The 19,220-nt window shown below is 44.7% G+C and overlaps 1 protein-coding gene across 2 annotated transcripts in view; it reads right to left on the bottom strand.

The window, feature by feature from the left end:
• Positions 1-12,265, bottom strand: part of crcp (calcitonin gene-related peptide-receptor component protein) — a 129,879-nt gene extending 117,614 nt beyond the window's left edge. The window contains exon 1 of one of the 2 annotated variants that reach the window (XM_068009968.1): positions 12,038-12,265. In XM_068009968.1, the coding sequence (XP_067866069.1) occupies positions 12,038-12,045 (8 nt within the window). In that variant the 5' untranslated portion in view covers positions 12,046-12,265. The remainder of the gene's footprint in view (positions 1-12,037) is intronic. The other variant, XM_068009969.1, reaches the window with a different exon arrangement.
• Positions 12,266-19,220: the final 6,955 nt, after the last annotated feature.

Below are 19,220 nucleotides of genomic sequence, written 5' to 3' on the forward strand. Positions count from 1 at the left end.
GTGCACATCCAGGCACCTTTTAAATGAGATGAGGTTTTCTGCCTCTACCACCCTTTCAGGCAGTGATTTCCAGACCCCCACTAGCCTCTGGGTGAAAAAATATTTCTACCAATCACTTTATGGTAGGGGGATGGGAACCTTTGCAAGGAGTCAGAGGAGGTGGGGGGGGGGGGGGCGGGGGAGGGAGGGGATCAAAGACAAGAACAAAAGACACTAAGGGGAATAAGAAGAAGTGATAGGCAGAGAAATCAAGGGCCAGAATCAAACAGGGCCACAGTGAAAAATAGTGGGAAGGGGCCAAGTAATGTTAAAAAGACAAGCCTTAAGGCTTTGTGCCTTAACACACGGAGCATTCGCAATAAAGTGGATGAATTAATCGCGCAAATAGATGTAAACGGGCATGATATAGTCGGGATTACGGAGACATGGCTGCAAGGTGACCAGGGATGGGAAATGAACATCCAGGGATGTTCAGTATTTAGGAAGGACAGACAAAAAGCAAAAGGAGTTGCATTGCTGATTAAAGAGGAAAGTTACGCAATAGTGAGGAAAGATATTAGCTCTGACGATGTGGAATCTGTATGATAGAGCTGAGAAACACTAAGGGGCAAAAAACATTAGTGGGGGTTGTATATAGACCCCCAAACTGTAGTGGTGATGTTGGGAATGACATTAAACAGGAAATTAGAGGCGCATGCGATAAAGGAACATCGGTAATTATGGGTGAATTTAATCTGCATATAGATTGGGCAAATCAATTTAGTCACAATACCATAGAGGAGGAATACTTGGAGTGTACACGGGATGGTTTTCTGGACCAATACGTTGAGGAACCAACTAGAGAACAGGCCATCCTAGACTGGGTATTGTGTTAAGAGAGTGGAATAATTGACAATCTAGTTGTGCGAGACCCCTTGGTGATCAGCGACCATAATATGATAGAATTCTTCATCAAGATGGAGAGTGATGTAGTTGATTCTGAGACTAGGGTCCTGAAACATAGTAAAGAAAACTACGAAGGTGTGAGGCACGAGTTGGCTATGATGGATTGGGAAACGTTACTTAAAGGGACAACGCTTCTGGTGTGACAGAGGTGGAGGAGTTGCACTATTGATTAGGGAGGACATCGCTGCAGCATTGAGAGGGGATATCTGAGGGGGAGCGTCCAGCAAGGCCATATGGGTAGAACTTAGAAATAAGAAAGGGGTGATCACTTTGATGGGATTATACTATAGGCCCCCCAATAGTCAGAGGGAATTGGATGAGCATATATGTAGGGAAATCACAGATAGGTGTAGGAATTATAGAGTTGTAATAGTAAGTGATCAGATAGATCAGGATAGTTTTCTGAAGCAGTATGTGGATGGCCCTACTGGAGAAGGAGCTACACTCGACCTCCTCTTAGGAAATGAGGCTGGGCAGGTGGTTGATGTGTCAGTGGGGGAGCACTTTGGGACCAGTGACCATATCTCTAACAGCTTCAAGATAGTTATGGAAAAGGATAGGACTGGTCCTCAGGTCGAAGTCCTAAATTGGGGGAAGGCTAATTTCGATGGCATCAGACAGGAACTCTCAAAAGTTGAATGGGAGAGGCTGTTTACAGGTAAAGGGACATTTGGCAAGTGGGAGGCTTTTAAAAGTGAGATAGGAAGAGTTTGCATCTGTATTTACCGTGGAGGTGGTCATGGAAGCTAGTGAGTTCAAGGGAGGGAACAACAATATCCTGGAGCATATCAACATTACAAAAGGAGGTGGTGTTGGAGGTTTTGAAGTGCATGAAGGTGGATAAATCCCCAGGGCCTGACCAGGTGTATCCTAAGATGCTATGGGAAGCAAAGGAGGAGATTGCTGGGGCCCTGGCAGAGATTTTTGTATCATCGTTAGCCACGGGTGAGGTACCGGAAGCCTGGAGGATAGCTAATGTTGTGCCTTTATTTAAGGAGGGCAGCAGGGATAAGCCAGGGAACTACAAGCCAGTGAGCCTTACATCAGTGGTGGTAAAATTATTGGAAGGGATTCTAAGACACAGGATTTATATGCATTTGGAAAGGCATGGTCTGATTAGGGATAGTCAGCATGGCTTTGTGTGTGGGAAATCGTGTCTCACGAATTTGATTGAGTTTTTCGAGGAGGTGACCAAGAGGATTGACGAGGGCAGGGCGATGGACGTTGTCTACATGGACTTTAGCAAGGCCTTTGACAAGGTCCCGCATGGTAGGCTGGTCCAGAAGGTTTAAACACATGGGATCCAGTGTGAGCTAGCCAATTGGATACAAAATTGGCTTGGTGATAGGAGGCAGAGGGTGGTCGTGGAGGGTTGTTTTTCAGATTGGAGGCCAGTGACCAGTGGTGTGCCGCAGGGATCAGTGCAGGGCCCTCTGTTGTTTGTCATATATATTAATTAATGACTTGGATGAGAATGTAAGGGGCATTAGTAAGTTTGCAGATGACACCAAAATTGGTGGTATAGTGGACAGTGAGGGTGGTTGTCTAAGGTTACAACAGGATATAGATAAACTGGAAAAGTGGGCAAGGGATTGGCAAATGGAATTTAATGCAGACAGGTGTGAAATGATGCATTTTGGGAAGTTAAACCAGGGCAGGACATATACAGTGAATGGCAAGGCCCTGGGGAGTGTTGTTGAGCAGAGACACCTTGGAGTGCAAGTACATAGTTCCCTGAAAGTGGCAACACAAGTAGACAGGGTGGTGAAGAAGGCGTATGGAATGCTTGCCTTCATCAGCTGAGGCACTGAATAAAAGAGTTGGGATGTCATGTTACAGTTGCGCATAACATTGGTTAGGCTGCATTTGGAGTACTGTGCGCAGCTCTGGTCGCCGCACTACAGGAAAGATGTGATTAAGCTACAGAGGGTGCAGAAAAGATTCACAAGGATGTTGCCTGGTTTGGAGGGCTTGAGTTAGAAAGAGAGATTGGATAGGCTGGGTCTGTTTTCCCTGGAGCGAAGGAGGCTGAGGGGGGACATGATAGAGGTATATAAAATTATGAGAGGCATAGATAGGGTAGATAGCCAGAGTCTGTTTGCCATGGTAGGGGTGACTAAAACTAGAAGGCATAGCTGTAAAGGTGAGAGGGAGGAGGTTTAAAGGGGATCAAAGGGGTAGATTTTTCACAAAGAATGGTGGGTATCTGGAAAGAGCTGCCTGAGGAGGTGGTGGAGGCAGGAACAGTAGCAACATTTAAGAGTCATCTGGACAGGTACTTGAATGAGCAAGGCATAGAGGGATATGGAATTAATGCAGGCAGGTGGGATTAGTATAGATAGGCATTATGGTTGGCATGGACGCGGTGGGCCAAAGGGCCTGTTTCTACGCTGTACGACTGACTAATTCTCCAATTCAAAACAATATTGTGTGATTAAGAAATGTATCAAAGAAGCAAACTTCTGTCCAAATCGTGGGCAGTAAGATGAAGTCACTCACTATTAGGAAAACTAAGAAATGACGTTATTTTTGTGACAACCATTCCTTGAAATCCAACACAAAGCAAATTCCAAAGCTTAGATAACCTCACCAACACTTGCTGGGTGGCTGAAGGGGCATCCCAAAAAAAAAAAATCGGTGCCGATGTTGGGGTCAAAACACTGTAATCGTTCTGGATAACTGAAAAGCATTTCTTACTGCGCCAAAGTGATTTTGCTGCCTCCAAACATAGAGTTATCGGTATAGCTGAGGTTATCAAGGTGTCATTACAAATTTGACCATTAGAGGGGAGCAGAATGGTAGATCGAATTTGATGTGCCATTGGTAATCGAAGTGAAGTGTACAACTTCAAATCCCTGGTGCAAATCGACAAAGCTACTTTGCAACTGCCTGAAACATAATTTGCTGATTTGATCAAAGTAAACTCATTGGCCTGGATTTTTGCAATCAGCTGTGAATGAAAAGCACTTGCCTTTTATTACATTTACACTTGCCCACAGACATTCTGTGGGCTTTTACACTGCGATTTGAAGTACTGAGAGCGCTGAGACATCGTGCTTCCCTCTACAGAGAATTCGGGACCTGCGTGAACAGGGCAAGCAACAGTGTGTCTCCTTAACCAGATTTTAGAATCCTTACTGAAACACTCAGAGGCTAAAGCAGGAAATGTAAGTTAGAGTAGTTAATTCAATGTAAAATCATGTACAGAAAGCAAAAGAGAGGGGGAAAGAAAGATGGGATTGAGAGAGAGATGAAAGATACAAAGAAAAAAGTTAATTGTTGGTGATTTTAAAAATTAAACTAAGATCTGAAGTAATGCAACCTCCCACTTATAAAGTGAATTGTCAGTGCCAGAGAGGACATTTGACAGCGATTAAGACTTATCCCACCGCTAAAAATTCACCTACACTTGAATGGATAAGGCCCAACATTTTATGGCGTGTTCAGTGGGTATCTAGTTGGAATGTCCCCCAACGTCAAGCCCTTGCACGTGTGTGAATGCCAAATCTTTTGGCGAGGTATCGGTGCAGTGAAGCTTGTAGAGGAGCAGGGGAACTTGGACAGCAATTTCTTGATTTCAGTGTTTAACAATAGCTGTGCGGAACCACTGCACTACATATAAAATCCAGGCCAATGTGTGCAGCTGATGTTCAGTGCATTTCTTTTTAATATAACGTATAAATAATTTAAGTTAATTTACTTGCAAATGTTTATTTTAGCACTTGTACCAAATGCTCTAATTTTGAAAGAACACCCTAATACAGAAACTTTCGTAGGAAATTGTTGTTCATTAAATGTGAGGTTCATTGCATCAGGTTTAAGCTATTTTTAAACATATTGTCGAATATAGGTGCATGGTGTTCCACTTACTGCCAGTAGATGGTGAAGGAGTTACACAAAACAGGAATTACAGTTTTCTATCTTTACTTGTGATAAGAGTTTGACTGATCCGAGTGCGTTATGGTGAGAATCTAATCAAAATACAGACTGAAAACTCTCAGCTGGTTATTGATGCATAATATTTCATCTTTCGTATTACTATCGGTGAAAGGATAGAAAACCTGACTGAGACAATTGACATTAGCACAATTTGCTTTTCTGTAACCAATTACCAATAAATATTATAAATGCATGAATCTGCCCCAATGTCAAAGGGCTTAGAGGATAAAGAAAATAGGGAAGCTGATGACAGATACCTAGGAGTAGGAGAAGAGTAGGGGTGAAATTAAAAAGGAAATTAGGAAAGCAAAGAGAGGACATGAAAAAAACATTGGCAAGTAAAATCAAAGAAAACCCAAAGTTTTTTTGTAAATACATTGCCATGAAAACCACATCTGCCAAAGTGAGACATGTTGGCTTCGTCATGTGGAACATTAATTTTGAACTGTTGCTGGACTGGGAAAAAATGGCTCGGTTTAAAAGACCACTGAAACATGGCGGCACATTTTGCATTCTAAAAGACAGTTGAAAAAAAAAAGGACAACTGCTCGCTAATTCAATTATCAAAGATTAGTCTGGGAAACAGTGATCCGCATATTATCTGTGTAAGAGAAAGCACTACACCCCTCCCCCCGCCACCTTCTTCTTCTTTGGCCTCCTTGCCTCGTGAGACAATGGATAAGCGCCTGGAGGTGGTCAGTGATGTGTGGAGCAGCGCCTGGAGTGGCTATAAAGGCCAATTCTAGAGTGACAGGCTCTTCCACAGGTGCGGCAGATAAAATTGGTTGTCGGGGCTGTTACGCAGTTGTCTCTCCCCTTGTGCTTCTGTCTTTTTTCCTCCCTAAGTCTCTTCAACTCGCCACACTTTAGCCCGCCTTTATAGCTGCCCGCCAGCTCTGGCGATCGCTGGCAACTGACTCCCACGACGTGTGATCAATGTCACAAGACTTCATGTCGCGTTTGCAGATGTCTTTAAAGCAGAGGCATGGACGGCCGGTGGGTCTGATACCAGTGGCGAGCTCGCTGTACAATGTGTCCTTGGAGATCTTGCCATATTCCATGCGGCTCACGTGGCCAAGCCATCTCAAGCGCCGCTGACTCAGTAGTGTGTATAAGCTGGGGATGTTGGTCGCCTCGGACTTCTGTGTTGGAAATGCGGTCCTGCCACCTGATGCCAAGGATTCTCCGGAGGCAGCGAAGATGGAATGAATTGAGACGCCGCTCTTGGCTGACATACGTTGTCCAGGCCTCGCTGCCGTAGAGCAAGGTACTGAGGACACAGGCTTGATACACTCGGACTTTTGTGTTCCGTGTCAGTGCGCCATTTTCCCCACACTCTCTTGGCCAGTCTGGCCATAGCAGTGGAAGCCTTTCCCATGCGCTTGTTGATTTCAACATAGAGAGACAGGTTACTGGTGATAGTTGAGCCTAGGTAGGTGAACTCTTGAACCACGTCCAGAGCGTGGTCGCCGATATTGATGGATGGAGCATTTCTGACCAAGAGCTTGGAAATCCACAAACTGCAGGAACGGTTGTTCCAAATAAGGGGTTTGTCACATGACTAACCTGCTGGCCAACTTGCAGTTTTGAATTGTGCTCAAAGAACAGTTGGAAAGGAGACTGCAATTTGAAGACAGAGAAGGAAGGTCTGTCTCTCTCTCATGAAGTTCCAGGGGATCCAATGAAGCCACTCAAACCTCAAGAGAGAAGGCTCCTGCAGTTAAACAACTTTGAAAAAGTGTGCACTGGGCCCCAATGAGAACATAAGAAATAGGAGCAGGAGTAGGCCATTCGGCCCCTCAAGCCAGCCCTGCCATTCAATAAGATCTTGGCTGATCTGCCCTGTCCTCAACTCCTCTTTTGTGCCAGCTCCTCATAGCCCTCAACTCCCCGATATTTCAAAAATCTAACTACCCCCTCTTTAAATACTTTGTGATCTAGCCTCCACAACTCTCTGGGGTAGAGAACTCCAGACATTCACTACTCTCAGAAGAAATTCTTTCGCATCTCAGTTTTAAATGTGTGTCCCCTTATTCTGTAACTATGTTCCCTAGTTCGAGATTCCTCCAGTGGAAACATCTTCTCAACATCTACCCTACAAGCCCCCTCAGAATCTTCTATGTTCCAATAAGATCACCCCTCATTCTTCTAAACTATAATGAATAAAGGTCTAATCTGTTTAGCCGGTCTTGATAAGTTAACCCCTTCATCTCAGGAATCAGCCTAGTAAATCGCTTTTGAACTGCCTCGAATGCCAGTATATCCTTTCTTAAATACGGGGACCAAAACTGCACACAGTACTCCAGTTGTGGCCTCACCAACACCTGTGCAGTTGTAACAAGACTTCCCTATTTTTAAACTCCAACCCCCTAGCAATAAATGCCAAAATTCCATTTGCCTTCTTAATTACTTGCTACACCTGCATGCTAACTTTTTGTGCTTCATGCACAAGAACACCCAGATCCCTGTACTGCACTTTTTTGAAGTCTCTCTCCATTTAAATAATTGTAGTTTAGTTTAGAGATACAGCACTGAAACAGGCCCTTCAGCCCACCGAGTCTGTGCCAACCATCAACCACCCATTTATACTAATCCTACAATAATCCCATATTCCTACTGCATCCCCACCTGTCCCTATATTTCCCTACCACCTACCTATACTCGGGACAATTTATAATGGCCAATTTACCTATCAACCTGCAAGTCCTTTGGCTTGTGGGAGGAAACTGGAGCACCCGGAGAAAACCCACGCAGACACAGGGAGAACTTGCAAACTCCACACAGGCAGTACCCAGAATTGAACCCGGGTCGCTGGAGCTGTGAGGCTGCGGTGCTAACCACTGCGCCTTTTGATTCTTCCTACCAAAGTGCATGACCTCACACTTTCCTACATTAAACCCCATCTGCCAAGTTTTTGCCCACTCACTCAACCTATCTAAATCCCCTTGCAGATTCCTTTTGTCCTCATCACAACATGCCCTCCGGCCTATTTTGTATCAGCAAATTTGGATAGTTACACTCTGTCCCCCTCCTCTAAGTGATTAATATAGATAGTAAATAATTGAGGCCCTGTGGCACTCCACTAGTTACGTCTTTCCAACCTGAAAAAGACCCATTAATCCGGACTCTGTCTTCTGTGAGTTAACCAATCCTCAATCCATGCTAATGCATTACCCCCATTACCGTGAGCTCCTATCTTGTGCAACAATCTTTTATGTGGCACCTTATCAATTGCCTTCTGGAAATCCAAATACACTACATCTATTGGATCCCCTTTATCAACTCTGCTTGTTATATCCTCAAAGAACTCTAGCAAATTTGTCAAACATGATTTCCCTTTCACAAAACCATGTTGACTGTTTGATTGCATTAAAGCTTTTCGAAATGTCCTGCTATTTCTTCCTTAACAATGGACTCTAGCATTTTCCCAACTGACTGGCTGACTGGTCTATACTTTCCTGCTTTTTGTCTCCCTCCCTTCTTGACAACTACTCAAAAGCCAGTAACTGAACTCAGCTTTTACTTTAAACCTTGCTCCTTCTTTCGCCTCCTGTGTCTCTATTTGTGTTTGTGTTTATCGCATATGCATGCTAGCGTGGTTGCATCATGTATTTCTAGTAGTTTTAATCAAATTAGAGTTTTAATTTTAATAAACCTATACCATTCTTGTCTAAATCTAAAAAAAACCTGTCTGGTTGATCTCTTTGCCGTTAGAATTACAGCGCGGTGAACAAGGATTCACTCAGGAAGTTTAAAACACATTGTTTTAAAAATTAAACCCTGTTACGGCCAAACCAGGCAAAGGCTGAGAGGGGAGCCCTAGACCCCTGCCTCACCTGGTTGTAACAACATAAATAAAGAGCAAGAGGATAACTAAAGATTAGGGATCACAGAGAAAACCTGTGGAGGCGGAGGGCATGGGTATGGTTATTAATGAATACTTGGCATCCATTTTCACAAAAGGAACGATGCAGACATTGCAATCAGGGAGGAGTGCGAGATATTAGATGAAATTAACATAGAGAGAGAGGAGGTATTAAGGGGTTTAACACTTTTCAAACTGTATAAATCCCCAGGCCTGGATGAAATGTATCCGAGGCTGTTAAGAGAAGGAAGAGAAGAAACAGTGCAGGCTCTGAGCATTATTTTCCAATCCTCTCTGGCTACAGGCATGGTGCCAGAGGACTGGAGGACAACTAATGCTATACCATTATTTAAAAAGGGAGAAAGGGATTAACAAAGTATTTACAGGACAGTCAGCCTAACCTCTGTGGTGGGAAATTTCCTGGAAAAAATTCTGAGGGACAAGATAAATCTTCATTTAGAAAGACACAATCAAAGACAGCACAGATTAAGGGAAGGTCATGTCTGACTAACATGACTGAATTTTTTTTTGAGGTGGTAACATAGGATTGTGAGGGCAGTGCATTTGGTGTAGTCTATATGGATTTTAGCAAGGCTTTTGATAAGGTCCCACTTGGCACAGTGCTCACAAAAGTAAAAGCAGCAAGTTGGATCCAAAACTGGCTGAGAGGCAGGAAGCAAAGGGTAATGGTCGACGGATGTTTTTAAGACTGGAAGGCTGCTTCCTGTGGGGTTCTGTCGAGCTCAGTACTAGATCCCTTGCTTTTTGTGGTATATATCAATGATTTGGTCTTGAATGTAGTGGGCATGATTAAGAAGTTTGCAAATGAAACAAAAATTAGCCATGTGATTTATAATAAAGAAAGCTGTAGACTGCAGGAAGCTATCAGTGGACTAGTTAGCTGGGCAGAACAGTGGCAACTGGAGTTCGATCCAAGAAGGTTAGCAAGGCAAGGGAATACACAATAAATGGTAGGATACTTAAGTGTCAAGAAACCTTGGAGTGCATGTCCACAAATCCTTGAAGGACAGGCAGATAAGGTGTTCAAGAAGGCAGACAGGATACTTGACTTTATTAGCCAAGGCACAGAATACAAGAGCTAGGGGGTTATGCTGGAACTGCAAACACTAGTTAGGCCAGAGCTGGAGTACTGTGTGTAGTTCTGGTCACCACACTGTAGGAAAGATGTGATTGCACTAGAGAGGGTACAGAGGAGATTTACAAAGATATTGCTTGGACTGGAGAATTTTAATACAAGGAAAGATTAGATCTGTCAGGGCTGTTTTCTTTGTGGCATAGAGGAGGCTGAAAGGAGACCTAATTGAAGTGTATAAAATTATGAGGGGTCTAGATAGAGTAGATAGGAAGGCCCTTTTTCCCTTGGTTGAGGGGATCCATAACCAGGGGCAAAGATTTAAGCTAAGAGGTGGGAGGTTTAGAGGGAATTCGTGAGGAATGTTTTTTCACACAGAGGCTGGAACTCACTAGCTGAAAGGGTGGCAGAGGCAGAAACTCTAATAACATTTATAAAGTGCTTGGATATGTACCTAAAGTGTCGCAACCCACAAGGCTACCAAGAGCTGGAAAGTGGGATTAGAACTTAACATAAGAAATAGTAGGAGTAGGCCATTCAGCCCTTCGAGTTCACTTCATTCACTGAGATCAGGGCTGATCTTCTACTTCAAGACCATTTTCCTGCACTATCCCTGTATCCCTTGATACTTTTAATATATAGAACTTTAATCGACATCAGTCTTGAACACACTCAATGACTGAGCCTCCACAGCTCTCTGGGGCAGAGAATTCCAAAGGTTCACCACCCTTTCCCAGGCTGGATGGCTATTTGTCAGCTGGTGCAGGCACTTTAGACTACAGACCTTATCAAAATGCCAGTAAGCCACCAGTTTGTCTCCTTCCTCAACTAAGACTGAATTGTTAATGTGCACTTGTCTCAGGCTGTCATGACTCAAGGGGCTAACCCTTAGTTTCAATATTTGAAAAGCATCCAGAATACATCTGAATCCAGGATATAATTTTTAATAAAATAAAAGCAAAATACTGCAGATGCTGGAAATCTGAAATAAAAACAAGAAATGCTGGAAATACTCAGCAGGTCTGGCAGCACCTGTGGAGAGAGAAGCAGAGTTAACGTTTCAGGTCAGTGACCTTTCAATAGAACTATAATTTTAACAACTTACATTTCTACATTGATTTGTGTCACTGCACAAGAGAAGCAAAGCAGTGGAAAAATAACCTCTGAGCAGGAGGAAAGAGAATAAAGAGGTGGCTGAGGGGATGCAAAAACATGGTCAAAAAGGGTCTTAAAGATACTTGAAAACAGGGAGGGAGGTGACAAAATACAGATGTATGGGAAGTGAATGGATATATGGGGAGATTACTAAGGAAGGTTGGTGACTGGTCATGGAGGAATTTGAAGATCAAAGTGAGGATATTTAAATAAATTCTCTATGGCACGGGTAACCAATGGAGCCTGACTATCTCATGATATAGTTGGCCAAAACAACGTATTGTCCAGAGATGATCATCCTCCCTTACCTCCATTTCCTAATTAACCGAAGAAAAATAAATGATTTAGACAGAAAATTCTGCATTTATAGCTACACCACTCCCTGCAATCAGACTGACAATGCTGGCCAAAGTTACCACAGTTCACTGTCCCACCTCAGCCTTTATGCCACCTTTCCACAGCATCTCCTGGAACATCTCTCCTTTACAGTCCACCTCCTGTAGGATTCTATTCTAAATTATCGCACCACAGACTTTAATTGTTAACAGCATCTCCCGACATCGAATTTACAGCACAAAAACAGGTCGTTAGGCCCAACTGGTCGACACCAATGTTTATGCTCCACAATTGCCATAGCTCCTCGCCAAGCTTTTCTGCATACATTATGTATTTTATCTTAGTTAATACTTATAACTGAGCATTGATTTAAAAAAGCAGGTCCGTTAGGGGAAAGATTTATATGAAAAAGTGAGGCAATTGCCAAAGCCACTTAAACACAGAGGGGCGACATTTTAAAAGCAAAATGAACAAGGCTTGTCTGAAGTGGAATAAAAAAAGATTGAAGTCCGGCTTCCAGAAGCAGTGAGAAACCTGAGAGAGAGAAAACGCTGATAAACATGAGGAACATCAGCGCACTAATGGAGTTTAAGCTTCTGTTTCTCTCCGTGTCCCGGTTGCTCCAGGCACCTGGTCCAGTTTAACCGCTGCCACGCGCGACTGTCACAACAAATGTGAATAAAAGCGAAATCATTAAAACTTACACCTCCATCCTGCCCGAGCGCCACTGCTGGAAGCTCCTGACAACCACTCCCCCTCCCAATATTCGTTCCGCCCTGCAATCCGTTCGCTCAAAACGGAAATAAATAATTGACTGAACATTTCAACGTCCTCCAGTCACAGGGGGGATTTTATTTTTTGGTTGCAGTCTCGCATCTCCGGCTTCGTCCACCATCCCGCTTCCCCCGCCATTTTGTCAGAGGCGGCGGCGGGAGCGGGTCATCAATGAGTCACGTGAGAGCTCGTTAACGGGCAGGCGGCGGTTTTCGTGTGGAGACAGGGAGGCCGCGAAGGCTCAGGCCCCTGAATAGGAGGCGGCATCGCAGCGGGGAGCCAGGTCCATTTCACATCGGTGCATCAGAATACAGTGGCCATACAGTGAGCTCTGGTCCCATGGAGGGGGAGTGACCCTCGAGGGGTTAGTGAGGGTCCAGGTAGCCGCTCACACAGCAAATGCAGGCCATTGGCCATCCTGAGGCAGGGGCAGCGGGGGAATGAAGGTGATTCCCCACCCCATAGGGCATACTGACAACGAATGACTTTCCTGAATCTCAGAGATTGTGTCACCAAAGGCTGTGCCTAATGAGGCAGATGGTAGCAAAGTTGTACACCCTGGTCGAGGTCCACCTCACTCCTTGCCGGACTCATCGGCATGCCCTGGTTACAGTGGTGCTGAACTTCTGGGAGCTTTAAAGGGGCGGCAGCAGACCTCACTGGCATCTCGCAGTTGGCTGCCCATCACAGCATATGGGAGATGGCGGATTTCCTGTTTGAGAGAGCATCGGATTACATTGAGTTCACCAGTGATGGGGCTACACGGGCACAGAGGCAGTGGGATTTGCATCCATTGCTAGACTCCCTCAGGTGCAGCGGTTGCTGTCTGCACCTATGTGGCCATCAAGGCACGAATAGAGCAGCCAGGGATATTCATAAATAAAAAGAGATTTCACTCTCTCAGCATTCAACTGGTATGTGATCACCAGAAGGCTACAAGGGTCACCATTGAATAGGTCATTGGACTGCTCAGATATGGTCCTGGTGCCTTGACTTGTCAGGATGGGGGGGAATGCACCCTCTAGTACACTCCTTCAAAGGTTTCTCGAACTGTAGTGGTCTATTGCACTTGTCACAACATGGCCCACCAGAGAGTTGAGGATCTTGAAGGAGAAGTAGAGGAGGAGGAATTAGTGGAGCAGGGTGACCCAGCCTTGCAAGGCCCTGTACAGTTCTGGCTGAGGCCTCAAACATCAATCAGGATGGAAGGGAGGCTTGGGCCACACTAATTCAGACATGTGACTCCTAAGAGCCTCTTATACTGGAAGCCAAGCAGCTCATAAACTCACCTTTCTCTGAGGAAGGGAGAAAATCCAAGAAACACATAAAGCATAAAGTCTCCACTGTTCCCCACATTGCCTAGAAGATAAGTCTCCAACTACCACACCATTTCAACTAACACACTGATTTGTGCCCTTCCTCACCTCATCATTAGTGTGCCTTAAAGCATCAATCATTAGAATCAAATATGGGTCCAATCATTCACCTTTTCATTACATTGAGTCATTTTAACTGATCACAACTATAACAAGGGTCGCACAAGTGAGCCAGTAAGTGAAACTACTGATGTGGCACCCTCCGCTCTCAGCCACTCCTATGGGGTGTTCTCCCTGTGACTGAGGATGAGGTGGAGGCAGGCTGCTCGAATGTGTGTGGAGCGGCTGAGATGCCCTTGGCAGTGTCCTCATCATTTCGATGCCAGTGTGTGAACACAACAGATAAATGATGACGCTGCCTCATGAAGAGTTATCCCCTCAACCCCATTGCTGTCTGGCTCAACGTTTTCATGTGGCGCTTGAACGTCAGAGGGGACCAGTAGCTGGGGTGCACCTGGCATCCACTTATTACATCTTTGCGCCATCAATGCCACTGACTGGTCAATGCTACAGAATATACATGCATTCTGTGCCTGTCAGTACATTGCTCCTGCATCCGTTCAGCATGATGCTGCATATAGCTGTAAGAGGTTGGCCACTCTCACTGGATAAGCTCATGCGCCTGAGATATAGTGGAGCACAGCTCATGAACGGACTCCTTCATTCTCTGCCCATGACACCGCACTGCCTCAGGGAACTCTGACATTTGGGTGCACATTTCTCACTGCTGCTCCAGGAAGTTATGCCTTGTGTGTGACAGCAGAAGCTCTGCATCTCCGTCCAGCTGAGCATAGCTGCACCTGTCCTCCATCCTGAGGGCAACTCACAGCTGCTTCTGCTTCCCTCACCTCCTCCACCATGTGTTGCTCACGCTGTGCTCCCCATTCTAAACACCCCATCAGGGTGAGTGTATTTGCACTAGTGGAGGGTGCATATGACTGATGTGATGGTACTGGCTTGATTGCTTCTTCCTCCGCTGAAGAAAATGACAACATAATTCGTTCCTGCCTTGACTCCCCCTCCACAACTGTCCTTGTGGGAGCCATAAGAAGCTGGTTAGGAAAATGTGCTTATTTCATCGATTGCTTCTGCAGAGATGCAGCATTTCCATTTCATTTTAATTATAGGAATGGAGGAAACCAAGGAAGACTGAGCTCCATCGCCATCACCTGGAGATGGTAAAATCATTTCACCCTCTCTTGGACAGACTCCCATCTTGCCATCATTGACTTCCTGATGAGTTTCCATCCTGGCAATGTCAATGGCCTCCTCCTCCATTTAAGTTAGAACAGCAAGATGGGGCACTCCACCACAAGCCCCATCCCTGCAGTTGTGAGCGTGTTTCTCCTGCAAGGTTAAGAGCAAGAGAGTTAAGATCATATTACCCTCCTTTACCATTTCCAGCAGCTCAGACACATGCGATTTCAGAACCTTCAGTGCTGCCTCCTTCACAAGTGATGGCGGTGTGATAGTTGCCACCAACTCAATAGTGCTCTAAGGCACATATCTTTTTAACGATCTGGAGCCCTGTGCATTCTCGGGTTGCTCAGCTCATGGGTGAGTTGGTCAGTACAGAATTGGAGTCATGTCACTTGGCTGTGGCACTGCCAACTCTCAGGCAGCCATAGAATTGCTTGCGGCTACTCACTTCACGTGCCACCTTCAGCCATGATTGCATTGTCTGGCTGGCTGACCTCCTGATGCTGTCTGGGAAAACTCTGCTCTGTCGATCAGCCACTACCACCAGAAGAATCTTGGGGCTGCCCTGACTCGGGGTGTCCGTCCTTCTGGTAGCCCGCTGCTCTCCTCTCTCCTTCACTAACTCTGCTCCGGTTTCCTCCCACAAGCCAAAAGACTTGCAGGTTGGTAGGTAAATTGGCCATTATAAATTGCCCCTAGTTTAGGTAGGTGGTAGGGAAATATGGGGATAGGTGGGGATGTGGTAGGAATGTGGAATTAGTGTAGGATTAGTATAAATGGGTGGTTGATGGTCGGCACGGACTCGGTGGGCTGAAGGGCCTGTTTCAGTGCTGTATCTGTAAATTAAACTAAACAATGGCCGCCATTAGCCCTTTAAATCAGGCCTGCCATGTCCAGATCCTGCCTCCACACTGCGTCCACGTCATTGAAAATTGCGTCAGCAGTCATGCAGCGAAGGGTCGGGACAAGGAAATATTCCCGACATTGGAGTCCCACCCCAAAATGAGAATTATACCCAAAGTCATTATGGCACAGAAGGAGGCTATTTGGTCCATCAAGTCCATGCTGGATCTCTGTAGAACAATCCAGTCAGTCTCATTCACCTTTAGCCCCATAGCACTGCAAGTTTACTTCCTTCAAGTGTCCATCCAATTTCCTTTCAAAATCATTCATTGTCTCCAGTTCCACCACCCACATAGGCAGCAAGTTCCTGGTCATTACCACTAGCTGTGTAAAATTGCTCTTTCTCACGTCACCCCTGCATCTCTTCCCCAAAACCTTAAATCTGTGTCCCCTAATCCCTGTACCATCAGCTAATGGGAACAGCTTTTCTTTGTCTACCTTATCTAAACTTATCATAATCTTGTACACCTCTATCTTCAAACACTTACGTCCCCACAAAAGGACTACACTATTAAAAACTAATGTTTAAACTCGAAATCTTAGTGAAATCTTTCAGGCTGTAATTTTGTAATTTAGGTAGCTGAAACAATTTATTACCCGCAATTGTACACCTCTATCAATTCTCCCCCCAACCTCTTTTGCTCCAAGAACAACCCCAGCTACTCCGACCTAACCTTGTAGCTAAAATCGCTCATCCCTGGAACCATTCTGGTAAATCTTCTCTGCATCCTCTCAAGGACTTTCACATCCTTCCTAAAGTGTGATGACCAGAACTGGATGCAATACTTTAGTTGTGGCCTAACCAGAGCTTAATAAAGGTTCAGCATAATTTCCCTGTTTTTGTACTCAATGCCTCATTGAAGCCCAAGATCCCATACGCTTTGCAAACTATTCTCTTAATGCGTCTTGCCACCTTCAAAGATCTATGCACATGGATTCCTAGGTCTCTGTCCCTGCACACTCTTTGGAACTGTTCCATTAAGCCTGTCCCTATCCCTTCTGCCAAAATGCATCACGTCATGCTTCTCTGTATTAAATTCCATCTGCCACTTGTCTGCCCAGGTGTCCTGTTGTAGTCGATTGGTATCATCCTCATTGTTTGCCACATCTCCAAGTTTGGTATTATTAGCAAATTTTGAAACACTACTCTGTATTCCAAGATCCAAGTTATTTACATATAGCAAAAAATGTGGTGGTCCTAGTGCTGAGCCTTGGGGAACACTGCTGTCTACCATCCTCCAGTCTGAAAAATAACCATTTACCATGACTTGCTGTTTTCTGTCCTTAAGCCAATTTTTTATCCAAGCTGACACTGACCCTTCTATGCCATAAGCCTCAATTTTGTTCAAGCCTTTTATGTGGTACTTTGTCAAACATTTTCTTAAAATCCATATTGACAGCATCCACTGAATTCCCCTCATCAATCTTGTTACTTCATAAAATAAATCAGTTAGATTAGGCAAACACTATCTGCCTTTTACAAATCTGTGCTGGTTCTCCTTAATTAACTCAAACTTCTCCAAGTGCCTGTTAATTTCTTCCTTGATTATTGTTTTTAAAACCTTACCTACAACTGATGTTAAACTGATCAGCCTGTAGTTACTAGGAATGGCCTTACACCTTATTGAACAAAAATGTCACTTTTGCCACATATTAATCTTCTGGCATCTCTCCTATATCTAGGGAAGACTGGAAGGTTACAGCAAGCCCTTCCATTATCACCACCCCCACTTGCCTCAACAACCTGCAAGCCATCTGGACTGGGTGAGTTATCCATTGTAAGCACTTATCCACTGTAAGCATAGTCAGCCATTCCAGTACATCCTGCTTATCAATTTTCACCCCATCATTACCTCTACCATCTCCACTTCTACCAATATTTTTTCAGCATCTTCTTGGTACTGAAGTATTCGAGCCTTGCCCTGCACCTCTAAGCATATATTACCCTCTTGATCCATGGCCCCACCCTGCCTCTTACTATTTAAATGCTGGTCAGATTTTTGGATTCCTTTTTATGTTGACTGCCATTTTATTCTCATATTCTCTCTTTGCCAGTCTTATTTTCCTCCTCACTTCCCCTCTCAACTTATTGTATTTGGTCTTGTTCTCACTTGAAGAATTCATCTGACATGCATCATATTCTCTATCTCCCTCATCATCCAATGAGCTCTGGCTTTGGTTCCCTACTTTTCCTCCTCTTTGGAATGTACCTAGCCTGTACTTAAAACATCTCTTCACTAGCTTGTCCTGCCAGTCTTAGGTTCCATTTTACCACAGGTTGACTCCTTCATCCCATTGAAGTTAGCACTCTTCCAATTTGGAAGTTCTGCTTTAGATTGTACCTTGCTCTTCTCCATTACTAATCCTAACCATATGATACGATGATCATTCTCACCTAGGGGTTCCCCCACAGACACTTGGTCCACTTGGCCTACCTCATTCTCCAGCACCAGTTCCAGCAAAGCCTCCTTAGTTGGACCGAGAAGATACTGGTCAAGGAAGTTCTCCTGATCGCATTACAGAAATTCTGCCCCCCTCCTTTCCCTTCATTCGAACATTAATTACCCAAATATCAATTGCGATGATGTCCCTTAATATCACCACTCAATAGTTCTTACACATCTGTGATTTCCCTGCAGATTTGCTCCTCTATCACTCTCTCACTATTTGGAGGCCTACAGAATACCCACAGTAGCATGATCATATCCTTTTGACTTCTCAACGCTAACCAAATAGATTCTGTCCTTGTCCCCTCAGAGACATCCTCTTTTCCAACACCATAGGGTCATCTGTGCAGGGGCCAGGGTGGGGGTGGGTGGGGTGCGGGTGGTGGGGTGAAGCCCCCTCGTCAAATAAGTGGGCTTGGAGATGAAGGCGACTGAAGAGCTCAGCAGCATGCCGAGCTTGAAATTCATTGAGGTGAGGGCATAAAGGAATGAAGCTGAGGTCTTTGCTGAGGCCAGGTCATTCAGGGTCAGAGATGGGAAGGTTGGAGAGTATTGTGAAGACACAGCAAGGGGTGAAATTGGAAGAAGGATGGGTCAGAGAGAAGGAAGGTCCGGAGGGACATTGGTACCTATGAGTTGTTGAAGCTTGTGAACCTTCACACCTAAAAAGAGTAGTTTCTTTTTTGTTAAAGCACCAGATAAGATGAAGGATGAAATGAACCTACAGACTAGGATGGCTTTGAGGCAGAGAGAGTGAGTGTTGCTGAAGAAAGAGGTCGAGAGCATGCATGTGGCAGTGCATGGCAGTGAGTATGGATCTCAGTATGTGGCGAGAACCGCAGTTGGAGGAACATTGACTGTCCAGGAAATATCTAATCATGGGTGGATCTGAAATATGAAGGTTGGAATTGCTGTTGGAATCCACAGGGAATTAGTTGAAACAGGAAACGGTTACTGAGAAAGCAGATATGGCTGTGAAAATGAGTTGATAGTGTTACGACTGAGGCAGGAGCAATGCACTGTCAATTCAGTCCCATCACTCCACAGGTTGCAGCATATTATTAAAGTTTTCCCATCCAACGAGAAAAACAAATAAACACTCTAGTAACTCCCAGAACAAAACAGACCAAACCAGGTATCTTTTGACAACAAATTAACTATTTATAAAAAATACTAAATCTTAAACA

Source organism: Heterodontus francisci, chromosome 30, assembly GCF_036365525.1.
Source record: "Heterodontus francisci isolate sHetFra1 chromosome 30, sHetFra1.hap1, whole genome shotgun sequence".
NCBI classification, from domain to species: domain Eukaryota; kingdom Metazoa; phylum Chordata; class Chondrichthyes; order Heterodontiformes; family Heterodontidae; genus Heterodontus; species Heterodontus francisci.